Source organism: Ambystoma mexicanum, chromosome 10, assembly GCF_040938575.1.
Source record: "Ambystoma mexicanum isolate Mex_15411 chromosome 10, UKY_AmexF1_1, whole genome shotgun sequence".
Lineage (NCBI taxonomy): Eukaryota > Metazoa > Chordata > Amphibia > Caudata > Ambystomatidae > Ambystoma > Ambystoma mexicanum.
In genome coordinates this window covers 1,602,008,038-1,602,034,000 of record NC_090932.1, presented here as the reverse complement: position 1 = coordinate 1,602,034,000, position 25,963 = coordinate 1,602,008,038, and the positions used below count along the sequence as shown (strand labels likewise).

General features: G+C 48.0%; 1 protein-coding gene across 2 annotated transcripts in view; it reads right to left on the bottom strand.

The window, feature by feature from the left end:
* LOC138492657 (serine-rich adhesin for platelets-like) overlaps positions 1-25,963 on the bottom strand; it is a 994,122-nt gene that overhangs the window by 603,177 nt on the left and 364,982 nt on the right. For both annotated transcript variants that reach the window (XM_069619973.1, XM_069619974.1), the window contains exon 3: positions 16,006-16,791. In XM_069619973.1, the coding sequence (XP_069476074.1) occupies positions 16,006-16,791 (786 nt within the window). The remainder of the gene's footprint in view (positions 1-16,005; positions 16,792-25,963) is intronic.

The window sequence follows — 25,963 nt, the reverse complement described above, 5'->3', positions numbered from 1 at the left end:
CCGGTGTTCACGGGGATCTTATCGATAGGCTGGAAAGATGTTTCCCTCCTGGGTGCCAGGGAAACTCTAGGCCCAGAGGTTGTCTCCACTGGGGTAGCCTCTGCAGGCTTCGCCAGGGCTGCCATGACTCCTTCAATTGAGGCCTTCGCCGGGCGAATCTGGGCCTTCACGACCTTGGGCGCGTCTGAGGCCTTCACCTTAGGGGGAGGGTCAATGCCTCGCCCCTCCCTTGGCTGTCTCCATCGGGATCGACCGGGGTTTCTCCCAAAGTTTACCCGGGTTGTCTGACTTCCTCTTCACCGAGCCAGAGCGTTGGCTCGTGGATGATGACATCGGTGACATTGCACCCTGCCTGACAGCTGAGGAGCACGAACCACCGGGGCTCCCGGTGCCCGCAGACTCGCAGGGCTTAGCCTTTTGTTGGGCCCCCGTCGCCGGAGCGCCCTCAAAGGTCTTAGAAGACTGCTCGGATCTCTTCTTCTCACCTGCTGCTGGGCTCTTCCCCTCCAGCCAGTTAGTGAGCCGAGTACGACATTCCAGACGGACATGCTCTTACAGAACACACAGTCCTTCTCCACGTGCAATTTGTCGTTGTGAAGGCTGTAGAGGCACTGGGAGTGCTCATCTTCCTTGAAGACATTCTGTAATCCACATCCAGGGCAGATCCTAAACAGCTTGGATCCAACAGGCGTCGTGTCTCCTTTGTCCTGGGCCATGACCACGCATGGGAGCGTAGAAAATTCCAAAACGTGTCCCCATTAATCGGAAGAAGAATCAGTGGCGCTTGAGGTGCGAATTGACCGAAAAACGAGAGCAACACTCTTTGAAAAACGCAATACGCAGTAAAAGCTCGAGAGCTATAGCACGAACGTGCGTTAAAAATCTGAAGATGGCTGCCAGAGGAGGGGTTTAGGTAGAGGGCAGTCATTGGCTGGGGGCAGTATGACCCAGAGACCAGTGATTGGCTATTAGTAGAAAGACAGTTCAGAAACAAAACTGAAACTGATTTTTTTCTTTACCGAGGATTCCCAGTCTGACGACGAGGAATATTCATGAGCATGTGAATCCATGCCAGACCCCATGCTGGAGAGGATTGGCCTTATCCCGCCATTCTTTTTTGGAATTTGAAAATTTCAGAAGTAGAATCCCTGTCCTATCTCTTTTTCTGGAACCAAATCTATTGCTCCACGGGAGAGATGTTTTTGAATCTCTGAAGTTCATTTCTGGAGTTTCGGCAGTGAACATGGTAGCATAGCAGGAATTACCATAGAATAGCCTAGATGGATGATGTTTAAGACCTAAACCTCTGCAGTGATGTTTTTCCAATGATGTAGGAATTTCGCTATCCTTCCTGCTACCAGGGATGTATGTCCCTTAATGTGTATTGGAACTGATGATGCGTAAAACCTCCAGGGTCCCCCTTGCCTCCTGCCACCATTGGGCTCATTGGAGTCGAGATACAGCCTAAGATGGCTACTGCCGTGGAACTAGCCCTACACAAGAGCTATGCACCATGGATTTGCCAGCCTGATTGGCCACATCATGCATCAAATGGAAATCCAGCTACAAGCCAGATGGTGAAACCGGCCTGCCCCCATGGCCTGCTTCTAAGGCCTTCAGAACTCTCTGCCGCTCTCCGCCACAACCGCCATCTCGTGACATCCACTGCCCATAATGAGGAAGGTAAGCGTGCATCTGCCGCTACTCTCAATAATGTGCACCCACCTGCATTACCACCTATGCGAGGATGGATGCTATGAGCCTATCTTGCACTACCAGGATCCCCACACCTGCTCACACGCCCCTCCTGAAGCCTGTATGCCACAGTTTGGCACCTGCCAAGTCCACGCAGCTACCGCACTCCATAGCGCTGACTCAGTGAACCACTTCTATTGACCCTTTTCCCCTGATCATAGAAGCCTGGCAGCATTTGCACATCCCACTGATCCAACTCCCTGTCAACCTTGCATGCTATCAGTGACCACAGACAAGGTACGCCATGCACGCCCACCCCTTATTCTCAGCCAGCCTACCTGCCTCCCCTTGTCTAGAGCCGACCTATGCAATTCTGCCAGTAAGGTACATCTGCTGAAACGGCAATCTCAAAACAGGGTGGCCCACTGTATAGCAAGGCCTCTACCACACACTGGGAGAACTAAATGAAGCACCTTGCTGAATGCCTGCACAGACAGTCCTGCCTTAAGCCCACCCTCCACCAAGTGGAGAAATGGCACACTGTGCACAAGAACTACCTGTTCTCCCACTGCCCCATCCCTAGAGAGAAGAAATGCCAAACTTGTCAAACGCACTGCCCCCACCAGGTCTGTACATCTCTCTAGCCAGCCACAGTCTGAAAAATGTCCTGCCACCTTGCTAAAACCCCATCCCGGCCAACAGAGATATTACCCAGACTGTCACTATGGTCTTCAAGGTTTCGCCATCTACACCCAGTATTCCTGCAGATGGTACCACCGTTAGTTCAACGAGTGCTAGTGCACCGCATAAAGTGCTTATGTCACTGCTTAAAGGGGCATTAATCAATGTGAGATCCATCACCGCTCATGCGCTGAATATATGTGACCTCATCATGACACTTGACATTGACTTCCTAGCTATTACCGAATCCTGGTTACATGCTGCAATACCACATGAGTACACTATTCACAGAAGTGACAGGCCTGAAGCCAGAGGAGGTGGGGTAGCATGTATCTATAAACACTCACTGGCATTTAGGCAAGTTAATAATGATATATAGGGAAATTGCAACTTACTCTCTGTCAAACTCCTCACTTCACCCAAAAAATCCCTCTCTCTCCATATTGTATATATCCCACCTTGGAACCTTTGAAGAACTCCCTCCTTCAGGCAATGTCCTGCCCCAAAATCCTGTTTACGTTCCTACCCCTTTTCCTTTGGCTGCCCCAGACAAATTCCAAGGCGACCCACGAAAGTTCCAGACATTCCTAAAACAGTGCAAATTACACTTTTTGTGCAGGCCTCAGGCGTTCCCCAACTCCACCACCAAGGCCGCATATACCCTTTCACACTTAAGTGGCATAGCTGCTGCCTGGGCCAATCCCCCGTTGGAAAGTAACAGTCCTGTCTTTTATGACTTTGATCAGTTAATAGCGGAAATTACCTGAGTCTTTGACACACGGTGCAAGGCGCAAACCCGAGACCTTGAACTGCTGGATCTGGTCCAGAGCAAGTCCAGTCTGATGGAATGCATAACCAGATTTAACAAATTGTCGGTCGAGTGTGCCTGGCCTGAGCATAAAAAAGCAGTGGTTTTCTACTGAGGCCCAAGGGACCCCAGGAAGTACACCTTAGCTGTTGTTCCCACTCTACCCGTACAGTACCCTGAATTGGTGGATTTGGCCCTTCAAGTGGACGCCTGTAGAAAAGACTGAAAGACCGAATCCAGAAAAGCCCCTAGTTAAACCTTTTCATCGGCCTCTCCCTCCGGTGAATACTCAGGGGAACCCATGCAGATAGGAGGCGTGGGCGGCCCTATTTCTTCCACCGAAAGGGAGCAACGCCACCTATCCAATGCCTATTTCTACTGTGGTCAGATCGGTCATTTTGTAAAAGAATGCCCTAAACTGCCCAAGAGGCCTGCAGGTTTTCAGAAGGCTCATCCCTAGAAAAGGGGGAACGGATGAGCCCTGTTTTGATTCCCTGAGACCCTGTGCATCCTCCTGGTTCTACAGCTCCTATGGTTATCCAGGCCTTCCTCTTGTCGTCTCATGATTTCAAACACACTGTTCAATTGGTAATCGATTCATGTGCCAAAGGCAACTACATAGACATTGTCCTTGCCACTTTCTTAAATCTACCCCTGCAGAATAAGACCAGACCCGAACCAGTGCAGGCCATTGACGGCAGCCTCCTGATATCAGGACCTATCAAACAACAAACCATGCCCCTTATGCTACTACTTCAAGATACCCATAGGGAAGAGATCACGTTGGACCTAATCACGACATCTCAGTTCGGGATCATTTTGGGTATCCCATGGCTTAGGGTACACAATCCTCTGATAGAATGGACTCAGTATCATGTCTCTTTTGAATCCCAATTTTACCAAAAGAACTGTTTGGGGTATATACACCACTCCCCTTGTCACGCTCTTGTTGCTGTTGCCCAATCCATTCCACAAAGTACCTTAGACATTACTCCCACGACTCCCAATCATACGGTGGGTGCTGTCATACCCAGGGCCCCGTCCGAGTATCACGATTTCTTGGAGGTCTTCGACAAAGGTGGTTCAGAAATGCTCCCACCTCATTGCGCTTATAGCTGCCCGATCGATTCGGTCCCAGGGGCAGAGATACCTTGTGATCGGATATATGCCCTGTCACCTTCAGAGGACCAGGCTCTAAAAGAATGTCTTACACTCTCTCTCCGTCTGGGTCACATCAGGCCCTCCCAGTCTTCCCAGTGCTAGTCCCATCTTCTTTGTTCCCAAGAGGGAGGGGGCTCGCCGCCCTTGTGTGGACAATAGGCGTCTTAACCAAGTCACGGTAAAGAACTGTTACCCTATTCCTCTGATCACGGCCTTACTCGAACAACTAGGTCTGGCCAAGATCATCACGAAGTTAGATCTCGGGGGCCTACAACCTGGTTCGTATGAGGAGGGGTGAAGAGTGGAAGACAGCATTTTGCACTCGCCATGGTTTCTATGAATACACTATGATGCCGTTTGGTTTGTGTAACGCCCCGCCTCATTCCAGCAGTTTATGAATGACCACTTTCTTGACATCATCGACACCTATGTCATTGTCTATATCGATGACATTCTGATTTTCTCCACCCCATATCAAGCCTACATGTTACATGTAAGGGAAGTACTCACGCGACTCAAGGCCAATTCCCTTTACGCTAAACCCAAAAAATGCCTCTTTCATGTCACAGAAGTAGACTTCCTGGGTTTTCACATTACATCAAAGGGTCTGTCTATGAACTCCTCAAAGATCCAGACCATCCTTGATTGGCCTGTTCCTACCAAGGTTAAGGCTCTTCAGTCCTTCCTAGGTTTCTCAAACTTGTATAGGAGGTTAATCTTTGGTTTCTCAGCTATCGGTTCTCCCCTGAGCCAACTCACTAGCCCAAAGAACCCTTATGTTTGGACCAGAGCACACAGCATCAGGCAGCTTTTGACACAGTCAAAGTACTGTTTACTACAGCCCCCCATCCTACAGCACCCCAACCCAGACTTGCCATTTTTGGTGGAGGCTGATGCCTCAGCTTATGCATTAGGTGCTGTGCTGTCCTGTCCCAAAAGTGTCCAACTACCAGATTATTGTACCCGGTCACTTACCATTCACGGAAATTCTCTCCTGCAGAGACGCACTACACTGTTACTGAGAAATAATTATTGGCCGTGAAGGATGCATTCCAGGTGTGGAGACACCATCTGGTCAGAGCCAAATGGCCCATAACGGTCCTATCGGGCCATCAAATATCCAAGATCTGGCCACCATGAAGTGCGTCAACAGCTGTCAGGTGCGTTGGCATCTATTTTTCTCTGCATTTCATTTCATTATCCGGCACCACCCGGGTACGGGCCATGTGAAAGCAGATGCTTTGTCGTGCCTGACAGGGGGGAGAGAAGCACTCCCTGTGTTTCCTGACTCCCTCCTTGACAAATCGCACTTTATCTTTAAATGTACCCCTCCTTCCTCCTTGCTTTCTGATGTCCGTTAGTGGTCCTCACAACATCCCGAACAATTGCATGACTGAACCCTGTTGTTCATGGTGGTGTTCCCTTTGTACAGGACAGACTGTTTTACCCACTCACAATCACGAATACAATTCCTAGAATGGTCACATGATGCAGCTATAAATGGTCATCCGGGTCGGCAACGCACCCTTGCCCTCCTCCAGCGTTGGTGCTGGTGGCCTACCTTGCGTCGAGATGTGATCAGTTATGTAGAAAACTGCTCTATATGTGCCCAGTGTAAGACCCGAAACGGCAGGCCCCTAGGCCTACTCCAACACATGCCACTTCCACAGAAACCATGGCAAATAGCGACAATGGACTTCATTACTGACCTCCCAAGGGTCCAGGGTTTCGACACCATATGGGTGGTGGTGGACATCTTCACTAAGCTGGACCGGTTCATTCCATGTACGGGTATACCGTCATACCCTGTCCTGGCCAACCTGTTTTTTTCGCAACGAGTTTTGTCTTTTTGGCCTCCCCTCTGTACTGATCACAGATCGCGGGTCTCGTTTCTAGAGTTACCTCATGGCTTTACTTGGTATTGATGCCCGTTTCTCATCAGCATATCACCCCAAAACAGACAGCCAGACTGAACGCACCAATCAGACCCTTGAACAGTATTTAAGTTGTCTATACCTACAATCTCAAACAACATGATATCAGGTCCTACACATTGCAGAGTTTGCATACAACAACGCTCCACACTCTTCCACTGATTTCTCTCCTTTTTACTCTTTGTATGGACAACACCCCTGAGTCTTGCCGTTCCCAGACCTCTCTACCTCACACACTCCTGCAGCTGATTCCTGCCTCAGGGACCTTGTCTCGATACATGAACAAACCCTTGCCCACCTTCAGAAAGCACAGAGCAGTATGTGCCGTTCTGCAGACAAAAAACAGCAGCCAGCCCCGACCTATGCAGTCCATGATAGGGTGTGGTTGTCCTCCAAACACCTGCACATACCCGGGTGCCGGAAGTTTTTTTCCTCATTTTGTTGGTTCCTACAAGATCAAAAAGGTGATCAATGCTGTTTCTTATTGCCTTGCCCCTCCTGTATCATGGCGCATTCACCCAGTGTTCCATACCTCGCTCCTGAAGCAGTGTCCTCCTTCCACTAGGATACTGTTGCCTCCCTCTCCCCTGTTGCAAGGTACCTCTTAAGAGTATGTGGTTCATGCCATCCTAGATTCCTGCGTTAGTAGGAGTCAGTGCCAGTATTTGGTAGACTGGGTGGGGTTCGGTCCCGAAGAGCGGTCCTGGGAACCCACAGAGAATGTACATGCCCCGGTTCTAGTGGCCTGTTTTCATAAGGAACATCCGTCTAGCCCACAGGGTTGTGGGCCTCGGGGGGGGGGGATTTTCTGTCATGGTTTCAGGACGCACGTACCTCTGCCCCCGGCAGGGGCGCATTCGGCTCCTGCCTCCTCTTTGCCAGCATGGCGGAGGACAATTGGCAAAACCCCTTTGTTCGGGGGACACAGGTTGAAGGGAGCCACGATTCCGTGAAGTAGGCTCTAGCAGCGCTCACGGCCACACTTGTATTGGCGGTTGCCAAAGCGCCTGGTGGAACGAAGAGCTACGTCCACAGCCGGTCACATGACACGTCCAACGTCACGTGACTGTTTCTCATGGCAACAAGCTTAAATGAACGCTTGGCACAGTGTCCACTGTTTCTCAGCTGTGTTGCCTGCTGGCGTCAAGCTCCTCTTGTTGTTACAACTCCACGCTTCTTGACTCTCGGATTCTGAACCTTGGCTACGTTATTTTTGGACTGCCTTTGGATTTTCCTCAACTTGCTTAGCGTTGCATTTCTCCTTTGGATTACATATGCTTTTGGATTTGGAACTGTTTATGGACTGCTAAGGATTACCTTTCCTGTCCCTCGTATTGGACTACTTGTGGTGTGCTACTACTACCTTTGCCTGCATCACATCAGATGCTGGACCTTCCCACACACAACTCTGCACCACTTTAGCAGGGAATTCCGCTCCTGCATCCCAGGAGTTTGTACTCCCACTCCTGCTACAGAGCCTGTCTCCTTTCTCAGATTTGGTACATTCATTTCCCTTTCAACCTTGTTGCCTGTATTAACTATTGAAGTGCCTGTATTCCGTGTTGTCTCCCTTTGCAGCTATCTGGGGACCCAGTGCTGTTGTTCCAGCCACTTGTGGCCTCAATAACCAGTCAGCGATTGGGATTCCTAACTCCCTGACTGGTGCTTGGGGACGGAGGTACTTATAGTCTACGCTGCACCCAATTCTTGACAGTCGGGCTGTCAGCAGTAATCAAGAAACTGAACTCATCATACTCCACCTTCAACATTAACAGCCTCCCGATTCCAGTCTCTTCCTTGGTGAAGACCCTGGGCATCTATCTTGATGCCATCCTCTCCCTGACTCACCAGGTGTCATGATGCCTGCCCCCGGAAGACCAGACCAGACCCAGCAGCCCCGGAAGCCACTTGGAGCATGCCCAAAAGCCCCAGTTAGGGGCTGTTTGGGTGCAGTCCTGGCGCCTATGGCGCCAGGCTCATAAAGATAAAGTCAGTCCTGGCGCCATGGGCGCCAGGCTCATTATTGATAACTTACCTGAAGCAGACCATGCTGCATACTCACCTGAGGCAGACCATGCTGCATGAAGACTCACGCCAAATGAGGCTTAGGAGGGACTATTTTACTGAAGGGACTATTTTGTTACTTGGGTGGGGCTGTGGAAGAATACTTACCTGGATCTTCTTCCAAGGCTATTTAAACCACGCCCAGACAGCCACACGTGCTTCGCGTTATTCTGCTTGCTGCTCCAGTCTTCAGCCACGCCCGCTTCAGTCCTGGGACTCCTGAAACAAGAAGAAAAGAAGGATAAAGGTTAGAACAGGAGTTTTAACTTTAATCCTTACCTGAATCCTGATCCATTTCGCCACGGAGCTGAAAGACATAAGTCTTTGAAGCATCGCTTCGCATTCCTACGGCGCCGCGCTGATCTCATCTGCTTGGCGGTACTTCAGCATTCCATCACGCTCTCTCAATCTCGCGGCCGCCCTCCGACACCTAAGGAGACAAAGACAGCAAGGTGAGCAAGGGGACTCTCTAAAGCTATACAAGCTACCCCCCAAGGACTTACCTGATTTACCACGAGGGGTACTCACCTCATCTCGGGTCGGCGCAGTCAACTCTGCTTCATCGCCGTACCCCAGCCCCTAAGGGGAAAACCACAATAGACTTACCTGAATCTTACCAATTGCCATTTGGAAATCTTCGAGTGGATTAATCGGCAACCTGCAAGGAATCGGACAGAGTGAAGATCAGACATTTGAACTCTTATGTTATGAACAATTGGACTTTAGAGTCAATACTGGAACTCATCAATTCCTCTACGCCAGTGAAGTAACTGGCCATCAATGCGCCCCTGCGGTCGACGCAGGATGGAGAGCTCATCCTTCCAAACCATCAGGTGAGACTAAGGAGGGGACATCAAGAGTGATCTGTGGGAAGACAACGGGAGTGGGGAAGGTGGGTTGACACTCAATTCCACGGGTGGTTAATTCCTCTTCTCCTTTGCAGAAGAATATTCCTGCAAGCCAGACAAACTAGGCTGAGCGGGCCAGTCCAGTCAGTCATCTCGGCGCTACACGTCACGCTAGTGGAAACAACAGCGGCCCAGTTCCGGTCGACGCCCCCGTGGGAACCAGGTGAGCGTAACACCAGGTTAACAGCATTACCTCCGCCACAGCCTTCACCACTAAGCTAATCAATTATTCCAGACCATTCTTATCCCCTAAAAACTAGCTTTCCATTGGTAGAGCTCTCAAGCTTGGTTACTGCAATGCTCTCTTTGCTGGAACCTCCACAAGCAACATCCGTAAGCTATAGGTGATCTAGAACAATGCCATTTGTGCTATCCCTCTGGCTGCCTATCCTAAAAAGAATCATCTGCAAGACCTTATCCATTACACAAAGGTGCCTATCTCACTCTGAGCTGCCTTACCTTTCTCAAAAGTTCACGAAAGCCGAGTCATCCAGGCCAGTTTCATATGCATACGCAATCGGCACATCTAACCGATGTTCCATCAAGTTAAAGGTGGAGCTACAAGCTGCCCCACCGTAGCAGGTAGACAATGGAACTCTCTCCCACCAAACCTGAGAGCCGAACAATCCGATTGGGCTGGCAGAAAAGCATTACAGGCTGTTTGACTAAGGCCAAGTGAGTCAACCTCACTACCGCCCATTTCTTGACATTCATGTGCATGTAACTGGTTGTAACAGCACCTCAATGCCTCAGGGTTTTTGCACGTTTTATAAATGCAAATATAAATAAATAAATAGACTTCTGTGCCGTGTTAGTTGAAGGTATAACAACAGCTTTCACCTTCGTTCTGTATCTCCTTATTTTCAATGAAGAATAGTACAGCTTAGCTGTGGAGGAGGTTGCACTACTATTAGTTCTTGTGCGTGATTTAAAAGATCTAAAATGTTGATGATACTGTTGTCTGACAGAGATGGAGCTCAAAGATTTTGAATGCTTGCCTTACATTTTTGTAATATCTCGACTGTTGGTGCAGCAGATCAAACAATGTTTTAGTGCCAAAAGGTAAATACGACACCTTATCTTGCATACCGTGGTGCAGTGATGTAGCCGATAGGTAAGAATGTCTGCGCATGCAGACTGCTTCTCTTATGGCGCATGCTGTGGTATCTATCAAGTACTTTATTACTTGCAACTGTTGTACAGCAGCCTCTCTTCCTTCTGAAATCCAGAAGGCAAGCTCATCAGCCACCTCATGTGGTAGAAACTCTGGAAATACCTTTACGTTTTCCCAACTAAGTATTTAAAGAAGCCTGTTCTATGGCCTGATATTAATCTGTCTCAGCTGCAAGGATGCATTGACATGGGCTTTTATCCCTGGTGTTTCCCATGCTTTAGAATTCTTGTCCAACATTAACTCTGGGGATAGTTCCAACCCTTTGCCTTTAAATCTTAAAGCTGCTGAAACCACTGAGGACTGAGCCAGTAGCTAGCTTTCCCATTAGTACAAATGGCTCTTGCCAGAACCTTCAAAATATATGAGCCTCAATTAGGTTTTTCCCAGTGACTTAGTGACTGTTACATCACTGATGACTCCATTGGCAATATTGACTGAGTATGTTGTGTAGATAATTTTATAAATACACCTAATGCCTTTAGTTTGTCCTTTGAGACAATTTGAAGAGCTTGTATTTCCTTTGACATGATTTCATTAAAAAACTTGGAAGGTGAAATTGATGGATATTCTCCTTCAGAGTCTGTGTCCATGTTTTTGATTTGGAGGAACAGATCCCCGGTCAATATTAGTAGGAGCTGGACTAGGTGGTGGTGGGGCTTCTGCTGTTCCTCTGAAGGTCCCATCTTTTCTTTTATTGGTTGGGCAAAACATCTAGAAAGATCTCAGAAAACATGGTCTCCAGTACTGTTGCTGTAATGTCTTTTACCATTTCAGAAGGTTCTCCTTAGTTGTCTTCTGTCCTCATAGGGCACTTTTAAGAATCCACCTGACAATTGTATAGATCCTGAACTGATCTTGGCATTATAAATATTAAACACAATTTGTCTCTAAACCTGTATATTTGTCAACACCACCTGAGGGGGCATATATGCAGTTTAGATGGAATTTCTCGAGCCTCAGGAGAAAACTGAGGCAAAACCTCTGGGGTATTACACCTCACTGGAGTACCAAACAGTACCTCTATAGGTACCATAAAATATCTTATTAGATCAAATTCCTCTGAGTCATAAATCGGATCTAATGGTTCAGTTTGATCTCTAAGTACGGATGTAATTCCTTTTAAATATCTCTTTTGACACTTTGTTTTTCTTGTGACTTTTCAGAGAAGCCGGTACCGAACCCAGTGCCAACCGAGAAAAAGATTTGTCCCTTTTATGATGAGAGACCTTATCGGTTTCCTTCGGTACTGATGATTCTGAAATTCTTTCTGCAGTAGCCAATTTGGGTACTGATGCAGCTACTGGAGATTCGGTCCATACCTCTCGGAAGCTAATGTTGCCTGTTTTCATCCAAGGCAGAAGAGCTCTTTATCTGTACCGTAACGATCTTGTCAGGTATGTACAGATCCTTCAGTACAGAGTGAATCCTTTCAGTTTCTTTTCCATAGAGATACTTTCGTTTTCCCATCAGAGGTATTAATGCTCTCCCACACAGGAGTACCCACGGATGTAATCACCCGAGTTTCCCCCTAAACAGTCCTTTGAGGACCCTGAAACTGGGTTTGCGGTCCTCACCTTGGTACCATAGGCAGGTGACGAAACACGTACCCCATCTGCATGTAAGGACTTCCTTTTACCAATCTAGGCCTCCTTCTTGGTCCTAAAGAATTCCTCATTTGCTTTTGGTGCCATTCCCCGCATGGACATGGACAGAAGGAGGCTTTGCAGAGACCTCTGGTGAATTAATCGGCAGAAGGCACGTAAACTCACCGGGTGATAGACCCCAGGCACCGGAAACACAGGCATGATGTGGATTGGCTGCCGAGAACTGCTTCCTACATCGGATGCATTGCTTAAATCCTGTATTATATGACATAGATCAGAGGGATGCACCACAGTGAAAAGAAAGAAAAAAGAACACCATCAAATCCAAAAAGAGGAGTGAACAGCTAAAGGTAACGTCCCAAAACAAAACAAAAAGTGCTTGGGATGCCACGGAGCACAGCAATTCCAACCCGCCCAGTAGTCAGAAAAAAACAGGAACTGGGTGTGGTGGTTGGTGATGTGGAGATGGAGGGTGGGACTAGGACATGGATGCACGCATGTAAAAGAATTCCATAACTTTGCAAGTTCTTACAGTAACACCTATCATTTGTAGCCATTTATTTCTATTATCTATTCTATTTCTATTATCTACGGATGCAGGCTGTCCCAACCAATTCAGAAGTAGGGAGAGCAGGATAAGAGCAATAGGTTACATCATAGTGCTGTTTTAGGGACTATCTTTTGGGAAATTTGAATATACATATATTTTGTTTTAAACTGAAATACTGGGCTTCATTACGAGTTTGGAGCTAGCCATAGTGCTATTAGCGCCATGTCTGCCTCCAAAATCGTGTCCGGGTCCCTGGTCTGTAAATGAGGAGTGGGGATGGAGCTAATAACGGGCCCGTTAATAACGTTATTAGCTCATTGGTCCCCTCGCGGGACCCAGAAAGGACATCTGGTTTTACCAGACGTCTGTTCCGGGTCCTGCGAGGGAACCTCGTAATAGGGCGGAATGTAACTCACCGATAGCTGAACTGGCCGGGGCGTTGCTCGACCTCAAATCCGCAGATAAGAGGTAAGCTGCTCCGGACAATAGTTCAGCCCAAGCTGTGGTGTTTTCCCAAAAGGGATACAGCCAGAACCAGGCCTCCTCAACTTGAGGAACTCTTTTATGCAATAGACTCCTCTGCTGTGTAGTGTGACAGACAGAGAGATCGATTACTCAAAAGAGTGGGGATACCCACACCGCTATGCCAAGGCTGTAAGGAAAATAATAAACAGGTTAGTCAACTGAAAGAGCTAGATTAAGTACAATTCTTTCCATGGTATTTTCTACCTGTATAACCCTGGACAGGAGAAGGATTGTAAGGAATGGATCTCAGCAATATAGCCAACAGCTAGGAGAAAGCAGGGAAGAAAGGAAAGAACCAGTTATCCCCTAAGTGGTAAGATGGTGCAGGAATGTAACACACTAGTGAACTGTTACCCTATGTGGAGGCTGGAAGGGAGCAAGGTCACTGAGGACACAACGACAGGAGAAAATAACAAAGAGGAGAGGTTAGTACAGGGAAGTACCCCGGGTGGCAAGCGGAACGCAACTATAGCCAGGATGGTGCACTAAACAGGATAGCGTCCAAAGTGCACAACGGTTCCAAACAATACAGTTCCAGGCAGGAGGAGTCTCTATTTAGAAAGGGAAGAGCAATGGGTCCACTTGTTTTGCAAAGTAGAAGGGAATTCCAAAATGGATTGTAGAAACAAAGTAAATGTCCCTCAAGTAGTAGCAGCGAAATAGTGCATGAAAATAGAGTAGGCAGTAGTACTAAAGGCTCACCTGAAGAAAAAACAGGACTAGGTATCCATTTCAAAAAGGCGACGTGGAGATAGATCGCCTGTTGGAACGTCAAGCACGATGGGAAATGATGGAAGCGTGCTGATGCCTCTGAACAGTACCAAATAAAGGAGCTGCAGCAGAGGAAAGTAATCCCCAGGACGCTGTGGTGAGAGAGGAAGTCTCAATGGCAAGAAGCCTAGGATCACTGGTACGGAAACCGGTACCAGTTCAACAAAGCCAAAGAAGCAGGCAAGTAGAGGAGTCGAGTCGGAATCCGTAGTCTGGTACACAATATCAAGAATGCAATGGCAGTAGTGAGAAACGCTAATTAGAAGCAGCGTTTCCTGCGCGAGTAGCGTTTATAAATGCCTGCCGGGGGGCGGGACTTCGACGTGCCACGATCAGCTGATCTGACACGTGACTTGGTGCAGAGCTGATAGACGCGAGCCCCGCGTCTCCAAAGCAATCTCCAGCGTTGGAGGAAGGGAGACGCACACCGCCTGAGTGAGTCTGAACAGGCAGCGCACCCACACCGCGGGGACCGATATGTTACACAGAATGGGTTTACCGGCACCATTACCGGTGCCGGTAAACCCATTCCGCAAGGGTCATAATACGGCCCACTGTGTTATAAATGTCCAATACAGGCTATTCACAGGCTATTCACTAGAGGTCAGTGATGAAACTTCTCAGGTCATGAAAATGTCGAACCTCTTTCTACTCTTCTCCTCACGGTTCTTGCATTTGCATATACACCTGTGAATGGGAATGGAAAGAAATGGCAGTGAAGAAGTCATTTGGAGAGTGAAAAGCATATTGGGAGCAAGGAAGATGATGGAAAGGGAGTCAGCAAGACACTTCACTTGGAAGGTAGTCATGAAGACACTGCCGGGAGAGAGAGGAAGGTACTGAGAGTGGAGAGGCAGTGGAACGGGATGATGGAGGCAATAGAAAATTAGGATGGCACCGGGAGGGGATGAAGGCTATTTTGTGACAAGAGTGACAACAGTGCGTGGGCTGATGAAGACATCATTAGGGGATGAGAAAAGTACTGAGAAGGGGTGGAGTCACTCGTAATGAGGAAGGCCCTTCGAAAGACTGAAGAAGGCATTAGATAGTATGCAAGATGATGCACAGGGAATAAGAAAGACACTTCATTAAGAGGGGAATGATGTGGGCACTGCTGGGAACGCGAAGGGACCTAATATTGATGAAAACAATGGAGGAGGCACTGGGAAAGAATGATGGCAATACTATGAGGAGAGGGAATGGCAATGGGGTAATGGAGGAATCAAAGGGAGTTGAGAAGACACACAGATAAAGAGAAGGATGCATTGGAAGGGTACTGTGCAAGACGCTGGTAGGGTAAGAGGAAGACACCAGATGGAAACGGAACTAAAGAAGGGACTTCATATGGATTAGCAAGATATTTAGAGGGGGAATGGGGCTAGCATTGTATGGAAGTGAACGAAGGAACAATAAGCTGAGCAAGAAAGAGACTTGCAAGCAAAAAAATACTGAGATGAAGTGGTCAAAGAAGTCACGGGGAGAGTGAGAACGGTGCTGAGAGAGGTTGGACAATTCACTGGAAATGGAGGGAGAAGACCCTCTGGAATTAGGTCAGGATGTACAGGGAGTGTGGAAGGCTTTAGGACGTCACTTAGGGGGCGTTGTGTGAGAGGCATGTGTGCAATTAGTCTAGCAATCAAGTTATACAATATTGTGTTAGGATTGGTTACTGGCACTCTACCTTTCAAATTAAACACACAGATCTAGAAAAGAAGAATAAAGATGGAGCTAGCAGAAGGAGGGTATCATTGGGATGGATGGGAAATAATGTTGAGTGAAGTTGTTGATAAAACCAATTACATTGATTGTTCAATGGGAAAATATATTGCTTAAAATATCTTTCTAAATAACATCTTCTGATTTTGAAGTTGTTAAGGTTGTTTTTTCCCTTTGATATATTGGGGTTACCCTATTCCACTTTCCTATGGAGCCCTTTGTTTTATTGCACCTACATGTCAAACCCTAGTCTTTCTTCTTCTTAACCTTTTATCCTTGCCCCCTTTATTCACAGTTTTGGGTCTATGTTACTCAGAAGTGTTACTGAGAAAGGGTTTTTCAGCAACTGCTTTCACGTATTACCCAATGAGACCTAAGCCATGTTGAGCAAAGGTGAATGAGAAAAAGAAATACCTTCCTGCTTTGGGGTAGGATAGTATCTTTAAGCGGGGTCTCCTCCCAAAAGCCTCTCGGCGGCTGGTCTTCTACATTGGAGTCATACCGTTCAATGCTGCTCGATGACTTGGAGACTTCTCGATCTAAACTTGTGGTTGGTGAGTGGCTTTGAGAGCTACTGGTGTCAGAGTCAGAGCTGATCGAGGACCTGTCTTTGATTCCAGAACTGGTGGAGCGAGGGCCTGTGTTCCTGGATTGACTGCGCAGCCCAAGAGTGCCAGTGTAATTTGTTTTTGTGTCAATCATGGCCATTCCTATTTCCCTGAATGAGGATTTCTGTGTTAATTTGGCAACTGCCTTTTCGGCAACATTTTGCAGGGATTCTAGGACATTCTGCTCCTGCAGAAATGCCATGAACTCCTTTAGGTGCTGTTCGTTGGATATCGGAGGCATGTCACTGGAGTGCAGCTGATTGAAGATGTACGGAATTTGGTTGATGATGAAGGATTTGAGCCAGTTTGTTTGTTCTGTCTGTGACTCAGCTTTCACCACATCCTGGTTAATGTCCGATATAGTAGAGCTTCTCACAGAAGACTGAGATGTTTTGACTGATGACCGTGGCGTACTGCTAGGTGAACGAATCATATTAACAGATGACTGAGGTGTCGTGCCATATGATCTAATCATATTTATAGATGATTGCGGTGTATTGGGGGCTCCCCCTGGACGTGGAGTTGACCCTGATGAAAGAGTGTGAAGACTCATCTTGAGAGAACTCTGCCTGGTTGGCACTGATTCAGAGGTCTGTTAAGAAAAGACAGAAGAACATTGATTAGAAGGGCACAGGGAAGAAATATGTGAATATGACATTTCAAACATATATAACCCCCCGTCCAATTTGGGCAGGAAATCTTCAATTGCACTTTGAACAGTTTCTAGAGGAAAAGTGGAACAGACGAAACTGACACTTAATACGTGTTGAGGATACCACCTTGAGTTCTGATTCAGCTGCTCTTAGTCTGTAGTTCTCCTTCCTTCCCAACTTGTTGAGAAACCTGCTGCTGCAGCAGCAGGTGATGCTACACAATTGCAACAAAGAAAAAGCACATACCATCCAAAGAATTTAGACTTTGAAAGCCCTAGTAAGCATTTGGAAATTATTCGGCTGGGTGCCATGCTCTCTTGATAATCAGATGCTGTGGCTCAATGGCCATTTACGTTTTTATGCCAAACAGTAGTGTCAAAGCTCTGGCATTTGCACAAGGGGATAGTTGGGTAGAGGATGTGAAGGAGGAAGATCTACAGACTAAAGTACCTGAACCCCCATGAGGGTAATTTTTTGTTATTCTATCGTCCATATAACTCTCACTATTTCCCAACTTGTTTGGACAAATAACACAGCAAAATACTTATGCTGGTGAATGTACAACAATTATCAGGTTGCTTCAAAGGAATAAGTTTCATCACAACAAAAGAAGCACCTCAACTGGAGGAAACATCCAGTGATCGGTGCATAGACAATACATGGGAGCAGCCCTCATGGCCACCCTCACAAATGGAAAAATGCCTTTGGAAAGCTACTGATACTTCTTTAGATCTGGTTGAATGCCCATGTAGTTTTTCAGGAACAGAAATAAGTTGCAAGACACAGCACAATCAAACAGGCAACAGTGATCTTGGCCGCCTTGAGTACAGTTAAACAGCACTGTTGGTAACAAAAATATTGCCTCAGCTGAGAAAAGGTCTGGTCCTCTACAAATAAAACTAGCATCTTGGTCAAATGCAAACTGTGCAAATACTCTTAAGCTCTGGAATGATGATGTGGCTTCGGCTGAAAAACAGGTGAATAAATCGCCTGGTTTAAATGCAATTTAGATAAGACTTTAGGAATGAAGAGCAGAACAGCTATTAGCGGTGACCGTAAAGAAGCGGATCCGGAAGTTGCACCGGAACGGGAAAGAGCACGGCGGCCATCTTTAAAAACACAATCCATTGCCATCCTCCACAACCATTGCACATCTGACCCCGAGACCCGCCACAAACCTTCACCCACATCCACCCATCGTCAGAATGCCGAAAGTTGTTAAAAAAAAGTTGCGATCGGCTGCGGCAGGAGCGCTTCACTAGGGAAGAGCTCACCATGTTGGCGGAAACCCTACAGGAAAACGCGGACGTTGTATTCTCAACAGAAATGACCAGACCGGCAATAGCACGGAAGAAGGCCATATGGGACCTAGTCGCACAGCGGGTCAGTGCAGTTGGAACAACACCCCGCACCACAAGACAGTCCCGGAAAAGGTGGGACGACCTCCGGCTCCGTGTAAGGAGTATACGGTCTGCCAACAGAAACCTGGGCATGGCAACTGGTGGAGGAGCAGACTCACCGATAAAATTGCAGCCGTGGGAGGAGATATGTGCCACAACCATTGGCATCGAGAGCATCAAGGGGGTCGGAGAAATGGAGAGAGGAGCCCCACATCAGGTGACGCAGGTAGGTGCCTCAAATCAAGCCATGTAAAACTCCCTGAAGTCCAGTTTCATGGGAAGCACAATGTTGCCTAATAGGGTCAACGCGAAACATCAGCAGAAGACTGCCTACAGGCATTATTGACCTACACCCTGTACACATGCAGTATGCACACTCTCATTGTAGGCACCCACAATCCTGCATGCTTCTCCCAACCAAAAGGGAGACAACCTGTATGTCACTTCCTCCAATGTGCACCATCTAGTTATCAAAATGATGGCAGTCATCACAATGCCTGCTTGTCCGCAGACCCATCAATAACACTTTCCCTCCTTTGCTCCACCACAGGCTCCCATTCGGACCTTGGCGAGGAAGACACTGGCACCACACCTGCCAAGAAGGCCAGGCCCGAAGTGACACCACACCAACCCTCCACCTCTGCTGGATCAAACAAACGCCCACAGCAGCCAAAATCAATGGCCACAACACAGGCCAGGGCACTGATAAGCACCAAGGCAAGCAGCACGGTACCACCAGCAACAGACATCCAACAACTGGTGGCCACTGAAGGGACTGTGTCTGCAGGAAGCAGCACGATTGGGGAGACTGCTGCCATTGCAGCTTGCTCGGATAGTGATGTGGGGAATGATGATGATGTCGTAGAATGTCCCCCCACTGCCCACCTTCATTCCCCCTACCTGTCCCCATGTAGCCTGCATGATGATGGCACACAGGGGCAATCCCCTGATGACTCCTGGCCAGCCACTCCATGCCCAGTGGAAGGTGTGGAGGAGGGGAGCAGCCCAATGAACACGCCACTGGCATTATCCAATGCCCAAAAAAAAAAAGAGTCGCTGGACCAAATCTTAACACGCCAACACCAACTGTCCTCACTCCTGACTCAGCATGTGGCTGAATGTGGAGGTGCAAGTGCGGAAATGGTAAAATGTGCCGAGACTGTGAAGGCAGCCATACAATCCTCCACCAAGGATAACTGTGCCGAACTTGCCGCGGTGCGGCACATGCTCTCGGAGCTTGTACAGACAATGAGGGACATGCGTCCTAGTGAGCAGCCGAGTACCTCCTCCGCTGCCAGTTCTGCTCCAAGCAGCCCCGTGCGCAGGTCGGACAGGAACCTGCAGAGTACAGGCAGGGGTGCCCCGGGGGCCGGCAGAGGGGGCTGCCAATAGAGGCCGCCCAGTGGAACAATCCCACATTAGGCACTTCATCACAGGCATCCACACACTTTTGCGGGGAGTTGATGGGGGAGGGGGGAGTGGGTGTGTTGGGGGGTTGAGAGGGGTAGGGGGGAGTGGGTGTGTTGGGGAGTTGAAGGGTGAGGGGGGAGTGGGTGTGTTGGGGAGTTGAGGGGGGAGGGGGGAGTGGGTGCGTTTCACATTTACAATACCATTTTTGCTTGAGCACAAATCACATGTGTGGACATTGCTCATTGCGTATGTGTGCTTTATTGGTGAACAGTCCGCAGTGTGCATATCCCAGACAAACACAGTGCCCCAATTGCCATCTCCATGTGACACCCCCATCCGTGTGTGCTAGAAACATTGGTTGATCAGAGTCCGACGCATGTCACGTCCCTCCTGTGCATCGCTGACTCCCTGAGGTGCTGCCCCATCCCCACCCTCCTCATCGTCAGGTGGTTGCAGTTCAGCGTCAGGGGGCAGGGGCACATTCCGTCTGATGCACATATTGTGTAGCATGACACATGCCATGACGATCTTTGCCACCTTCTCATGGCGGTACAGGAGACCTGCTCAGGCAGCGAAACCGTGCCTTCAATAGGCCAAATGTCTGCTCAATCACCACAAGGGTTTGTGTATGTGCACAATTGAAGTCCTCCTCGTGCTGGGTCTGTGGGTTCCGGACTGGGGTAAGGAGCCACCTCTTCAGGGGATAGCCTGCATCACCTGTATGTGGGCAACAATGCATGTGTCAGTCATGACATCAAATCTCAAATCATGACGTGCCACCATGGCATGCATTCATCTCTTACTTTGTACCACATTTACATGCACAAATGGAGTCACACTATGTGACCGGTATATGTGTATTCCTCTCATGGACTGTTTTGCATGCCATCAACCAGTGTATGCAGGGGGGTCCAGTGCCTTGTGAGTGCCCATCCACTGTGTTAGTCCATGGTGTTTGTTGTGTTGACCTGGCAGGTGTCCAGTGACATGGCTACCTCCAACCTTGTAATGAGGCCCAATGACCTTTAGCTACAACCAATTCATGTGCTTCATTTTATCCTCTGCTGATCAAAGGTCATGCACCTGCAGAGAGTCGGAATGGGCTCATCAAAAATAGTCTAAGCAACAATTGTCATTACAATCAACCTAAGGATTATAACTCCAGAAAGGGACCTCTCAGAAGTACGTGGTCTTTCTTAGTCCTCCTCAGAAAAACCTGTAATCATAGTGTAGAAACTGCCAACAGATTGGACTAAGAATCTCAATGCTAATCCCATCATTTGAGCAACTGAAACTGTACCAACAACATCCTAAGCCTAACAAAAGGCATGATATGAATGCAAGAGGACATTAAGCATATTATCTTTTGGAGCTAGAGGGTGTATGTCATGACTTTTTCTGAAAGAAAGTTAGAGCCCACGTGATTGCTTCAATCTACTTCATGGTGGAAATTTCATCCCCACTGAAGTGTTGAGAATTTTCCCAAGGAACTGAACTGTCTGCATAAGTTTGATATTTAACCGTATTCTGAAACTAAACATTGGGCCTCATTACGAGTCCGGCGGTAGCCGTGCCGGAAAAACCGACAAGCTGCCGCCAGACCGGTAATTCCATTCCGCCTCTGTGATTGCCGGAATCACCAGGGCATTACAACCCCGGTGACCCAGTAATTCTGGAGGCGGAATTCTGTAAAGCCCCATCCCCATGGAGTCCTGTAGGACTCCATGGGGATGGGGACCATGGAAACACTGGTTCTGTCTACGACAGAGCCGGTGTTTCCATGTCCGCCTGCATGTGGGTGGTGTTACTTCCGCCAGGTCAGACCTGGCGGGAGTGACACGTTCCGCCTGCAGGACTCGGAATCAGCCGGTCTGGAAACAATGGTGGCGGAGGATTTACCAACACCGTTGTTTCTAGACCAGCTGACTTGTAATGAGGCCCATTGTCTTGCACATCTGCTGAATATTCTCCAAAAGGAAAGTTGTAGAAAGAGCTCTGATCAGGTAATCATCTACGTAGAGATAAAAATAATCTCCCGAGATCCGCCAACAATAAAGGTAGGCCCATTGTGAACACCATTGGGCATTGCAGAAACCAAATGTAAGAAAATGTGTACTGAAATGCCGACTACCCACTATGATTCTCAGGAACATCAATGTTCTTTTCTGAGGGTGATGTGAAAAAAACCTGACGAGAGGCAGTAACCAGTCCCTTTACTGTAGAGACGCTGAGATGTTTGCATAAACCATCTGGACATTTTCAAACAGCTGGAAATGATTTGGAAATTACAAGTACACATGGGTCTAACCACCATGATATTTTGGGATATAAAAAGTACCACAAAGAAATACTGGTTCTCTTTCAGGTTCCGGATCGTCCCTGATGCCATCTAGTTACAACATTATACCGATCACTCAGGGGGACAGGAGACACTCTCTGATGACAAGTTGGTGACTAAGTTGGACATGATAGAAACCTTAAACAGTAAAGCCAATTGATATTTAAGTTCCAGTGGTCTTGCATTACCTTTGTCGGTAAAACAGACTTGTCCAGCCTTTTGGGTGGATGTGGAGGCACACTTCTCATCAGAGCCACTAGAGTAGGGGCACAAATAAATTCAAGTTGCAAGCTTCTACTCGCCAGTTATAAAAAAAAGTCACTCACCACCTCAATTATATACAGTCACCCAGCACACCATTTCTTACTCACCAAGAGTCAAATAGCACTAGGCAGTGGCTAGTGGCAAGGGCACATTTTGCACTAGAGGAAAGACATCCAGAGTCTCGCTGGAGCAAGAGGGACTCTGCTCTTGAGCTCATCAGCAGCAGGTCCACCAACTTGCCAAAGGACAGAACATCAAGAGGCTGGTCTGTGTAAAACCAAGAGGTGGTAACCTCCCAACCTTTTCCTCTGAGGGACAAAAACAGGACATTGGAAAGCAAATGGAATCCACAATGACAGGATGAGAGCAAGGTTGCCATTTTGTCTCGCTGCATTCCACCATCTTAAAGCTGCACTTACATAACTCTAAATAATGCTTGCTCTAAGAAAAGTTGTTTTTGGAAAATATGCACATGGTCACGTGATGATGCAGTGGGAACGAAAACCTGAGTTCACTGTGAAGGCTATCTGGAAGTAGATGATAAGAAAGGGAGCCTCCCTAAGAACAGTTCAGTCCAAGACCAGACATTTTTCTTTTAGATAAAAATGTCAAAAGTCAGGATGACTCATATGATGTCCTTCAGCGTATCTACATCCTTTGAAAATGTCAAGTGAAGGGGTCTGGTAGCAAAAGTGACGTATATATTATCTATACATATACATTCCTTCTGCTATTTTTGTTTCTAAATATGGCTGTTAAAATAAACGCAACACACACTTACTCATTTGTTATCTGTGTGTGGAGATCGTTATTACAGAATGAGCGTGTAGCCATTCTACAACAAAAATCCCCTCCAGAAAGAAGACCGCAGAGATCTCAAACCTGACATGAGAACTGTCTGAGGTTGTACAGAAGAGCCAGGCCTGGCTTAGCTGCTTCATATTTCTTTTAAAAATGACAAGGACTGTGAACGCTGGTCAAAACGAAAAAAACACATTAGGTACCAAAGGGCAGAGAAAACACTCCTCCAGGGCCAGCACAAAACACTATCCCCTTGACCAGCGCGGTCGTCAGGAAACTCCCTGTACTCTTATTCTAGGACAGTGGTCTTTTGTGTCTGGTCTCGGTGTTGGGGCATGGTGGCAGTCCAAGAGACCAGGCATGGGGCTTATGCTTGGAGACCTTCACTACCAGGACTTCTACCTTCAAACCAACTGAAGAAAGAAGAACAAAAGAAGGTAGGGTTACTGCTGGAGCCAGAACTCAACCCAATGTTTCATCTAGGCTAGGACCTGGGGCACTAAGGGAGCATAGTAGACCCTTTTTCACTTACCCATCATAGAGGGGGAGGCAAGTAATGGGAAGCTCACCCCCACTGTTACAGGCCATACCTGACATATATTACTCCTTTGGTAAGGGAGACTACACCAACCATGCCTGTCTGGATCTTCGACTGGAAAAGCATATGGCTACCAGGTACATGTGTCCCAGCAAAGAAAGCAAAGGCTACTACGGACAGGAGTAGCCTGAGATGGTGGAAGTGGGGGTATATATGACCACAGTGGAGATGATGGCACACGCAACTGGGCCGAAGACTAACCACGTTACTCACCATAGTGACCACCTTACCCCTAGTCCATAGTCCCCTTTCCTCCATACTTATTCATCTAGGCTAGGACCTGGGGCACTAAGGGAGCCTAGTAGACCCTTTTTCACTAAACCATCATAGAGGGGGAGGCAAGTAATGGGAAGCTCACCCCCACTGTTACAGGCCAAACCTGACATATATTACTCCTTTAGTAAGGGAGACTACACCAACCATGCCTGTTCTGTATCTTCAACTGGAAAAGCATATGGCTACCAGTTACATGTGTCCCGGCAAAGAAAACAAAGGCTACTACGGACAGGAATAGCCTGAGATGGTGGAAGTGGGGGTATATATGACCACAGTGGAGATGATGGCACACGCAACTGGGCCGAAGACTAACCAGGTTACTCACCATAGTGAACACCTTACTCCTAGTCCATAGTCCCCTTTCCACCATACTTATGGGACATTTCTCCGTCCTGTGGGATGGGACCGGAGCGCTTGTAAAAGCATCCAAAAAATTGTTTAGTCCCTCCTCTCTTTCTATGCGGGGCACGGCACGCGGCCGTAACCCCGCCCATCTCGGCTCCACGCCGCGCATCGCCCATCAGTCCTTTTCTATCGCCAGGTCAGAGACCTTTTAGCAATAACAGAGGAACCTTATTAGAGGGGACGGCGGGCGGGCATATGGAGGAAAGGGGACTATGAGTCTAGGAGTAAGGTGTTCACTACGGTGAGTAACTGGGTTATACTCCTTCGTCCTGTCCCCTTTCCTCCATACTTATGGGAGATTCCCAAGCACTCCTTACAGGAACTATGGGTGGATGGAAAAAAAAAAACCTTACTGAAACAGATTCTTCAGCACAGCCTGACCAAACTGAACATCTGCTTTTGAACTCAGGTCTAGACAATAATGTTCACAAAAAGCCGATGTGGAGGCCCAAGTAGCTGCCTTTGCGATGGTCTCCCAGGGGACATATTTCTGAAAGGCAACTGCGGCTGCCTTGCTCCACACCAGCTGTGCATAAATACCTTTAGGAGGCTTCAGCCCTTGAACGGTGTAAGACACGGTAATGCAGGCCGCGATCCATCAGGAGATGGTCGCCTTAGAAGCCTGCTTACCTTGTGGATTACCAAAGGTGACGAACAGTTGAGAAGAGCTCCTAAGTTCAGAAGTTCTGTCAAGATAGAACTTAAGAGCCCTTCTAACATCCAGACAGTGTAGAACCCTTTCCGCCTCTGAAGCGGGGTTCGGGAAAAAGACCGGCAGGGAAATAGACTGGTTTAGATGGAACTCAGAAACCACCTTCGGCAAGAAAGCAGGGTTTGTCCGTAGGTCCACCTTATCCTTGTGAAAAGCCAAGAAGGGATGTTCCACCGACAAAGCTTGGAGCTCACTCACGCGCCTTGTCCAAGTGACGGCCAACAAAAAGGACACCTTCCATGACAGGTGCTTGAGGTCCACCGTGGCCATTGGTTCAAAAGGCTTATGGCACAACGCCGTCAGGACCACATTTAGATCCCACGCCGGGTGCAGACTGCGAATCAGTGGATAAAGGCGTGTCAAGCCTGCAAAATGTCTCTTAACCACTGGATTAGACAGAGAGTAAGAACACTGGTCCGCAGATAGGTAGGCGGAAACCGCCGAAAGATAAGTTCTACATGACAGAACGTGAACTCCTGACGCTGCTAAGTAGGATACAAAGGACAGTACCGTGTCAATCGTAGCCCGCCTTGGGTCCAACTGCTTGTTCAAACACCAATGACAGAACCTAAGCCATTTGCTTCTGTAGAGGGACCTAGTCGAAGGTTTACTGGCTGCCTGGATAATGCGCATGTTATCCGCAGACAGGCTAAGATGTTCTAAAGACCTGAACTCAGGCACCATGCCTCCAAGCTGAGTGATTGTGGGGAGGGGTGCCACAGTTGTTGCTCCCCCTGGTGAAGAAGATTGGGGGTCACCGGTAACCTGATTGGCGGATACACTGACAGGTGTTGAAGTTCTGAGAACCAAAACCTGGCCAGCCACCACAGGGCTATGAGTAGGAGAGAACAGCTCACCAAGTTTTTCAATTTGCCAATCGTCTGATGAACCAGAGGCAGAGGCGGGA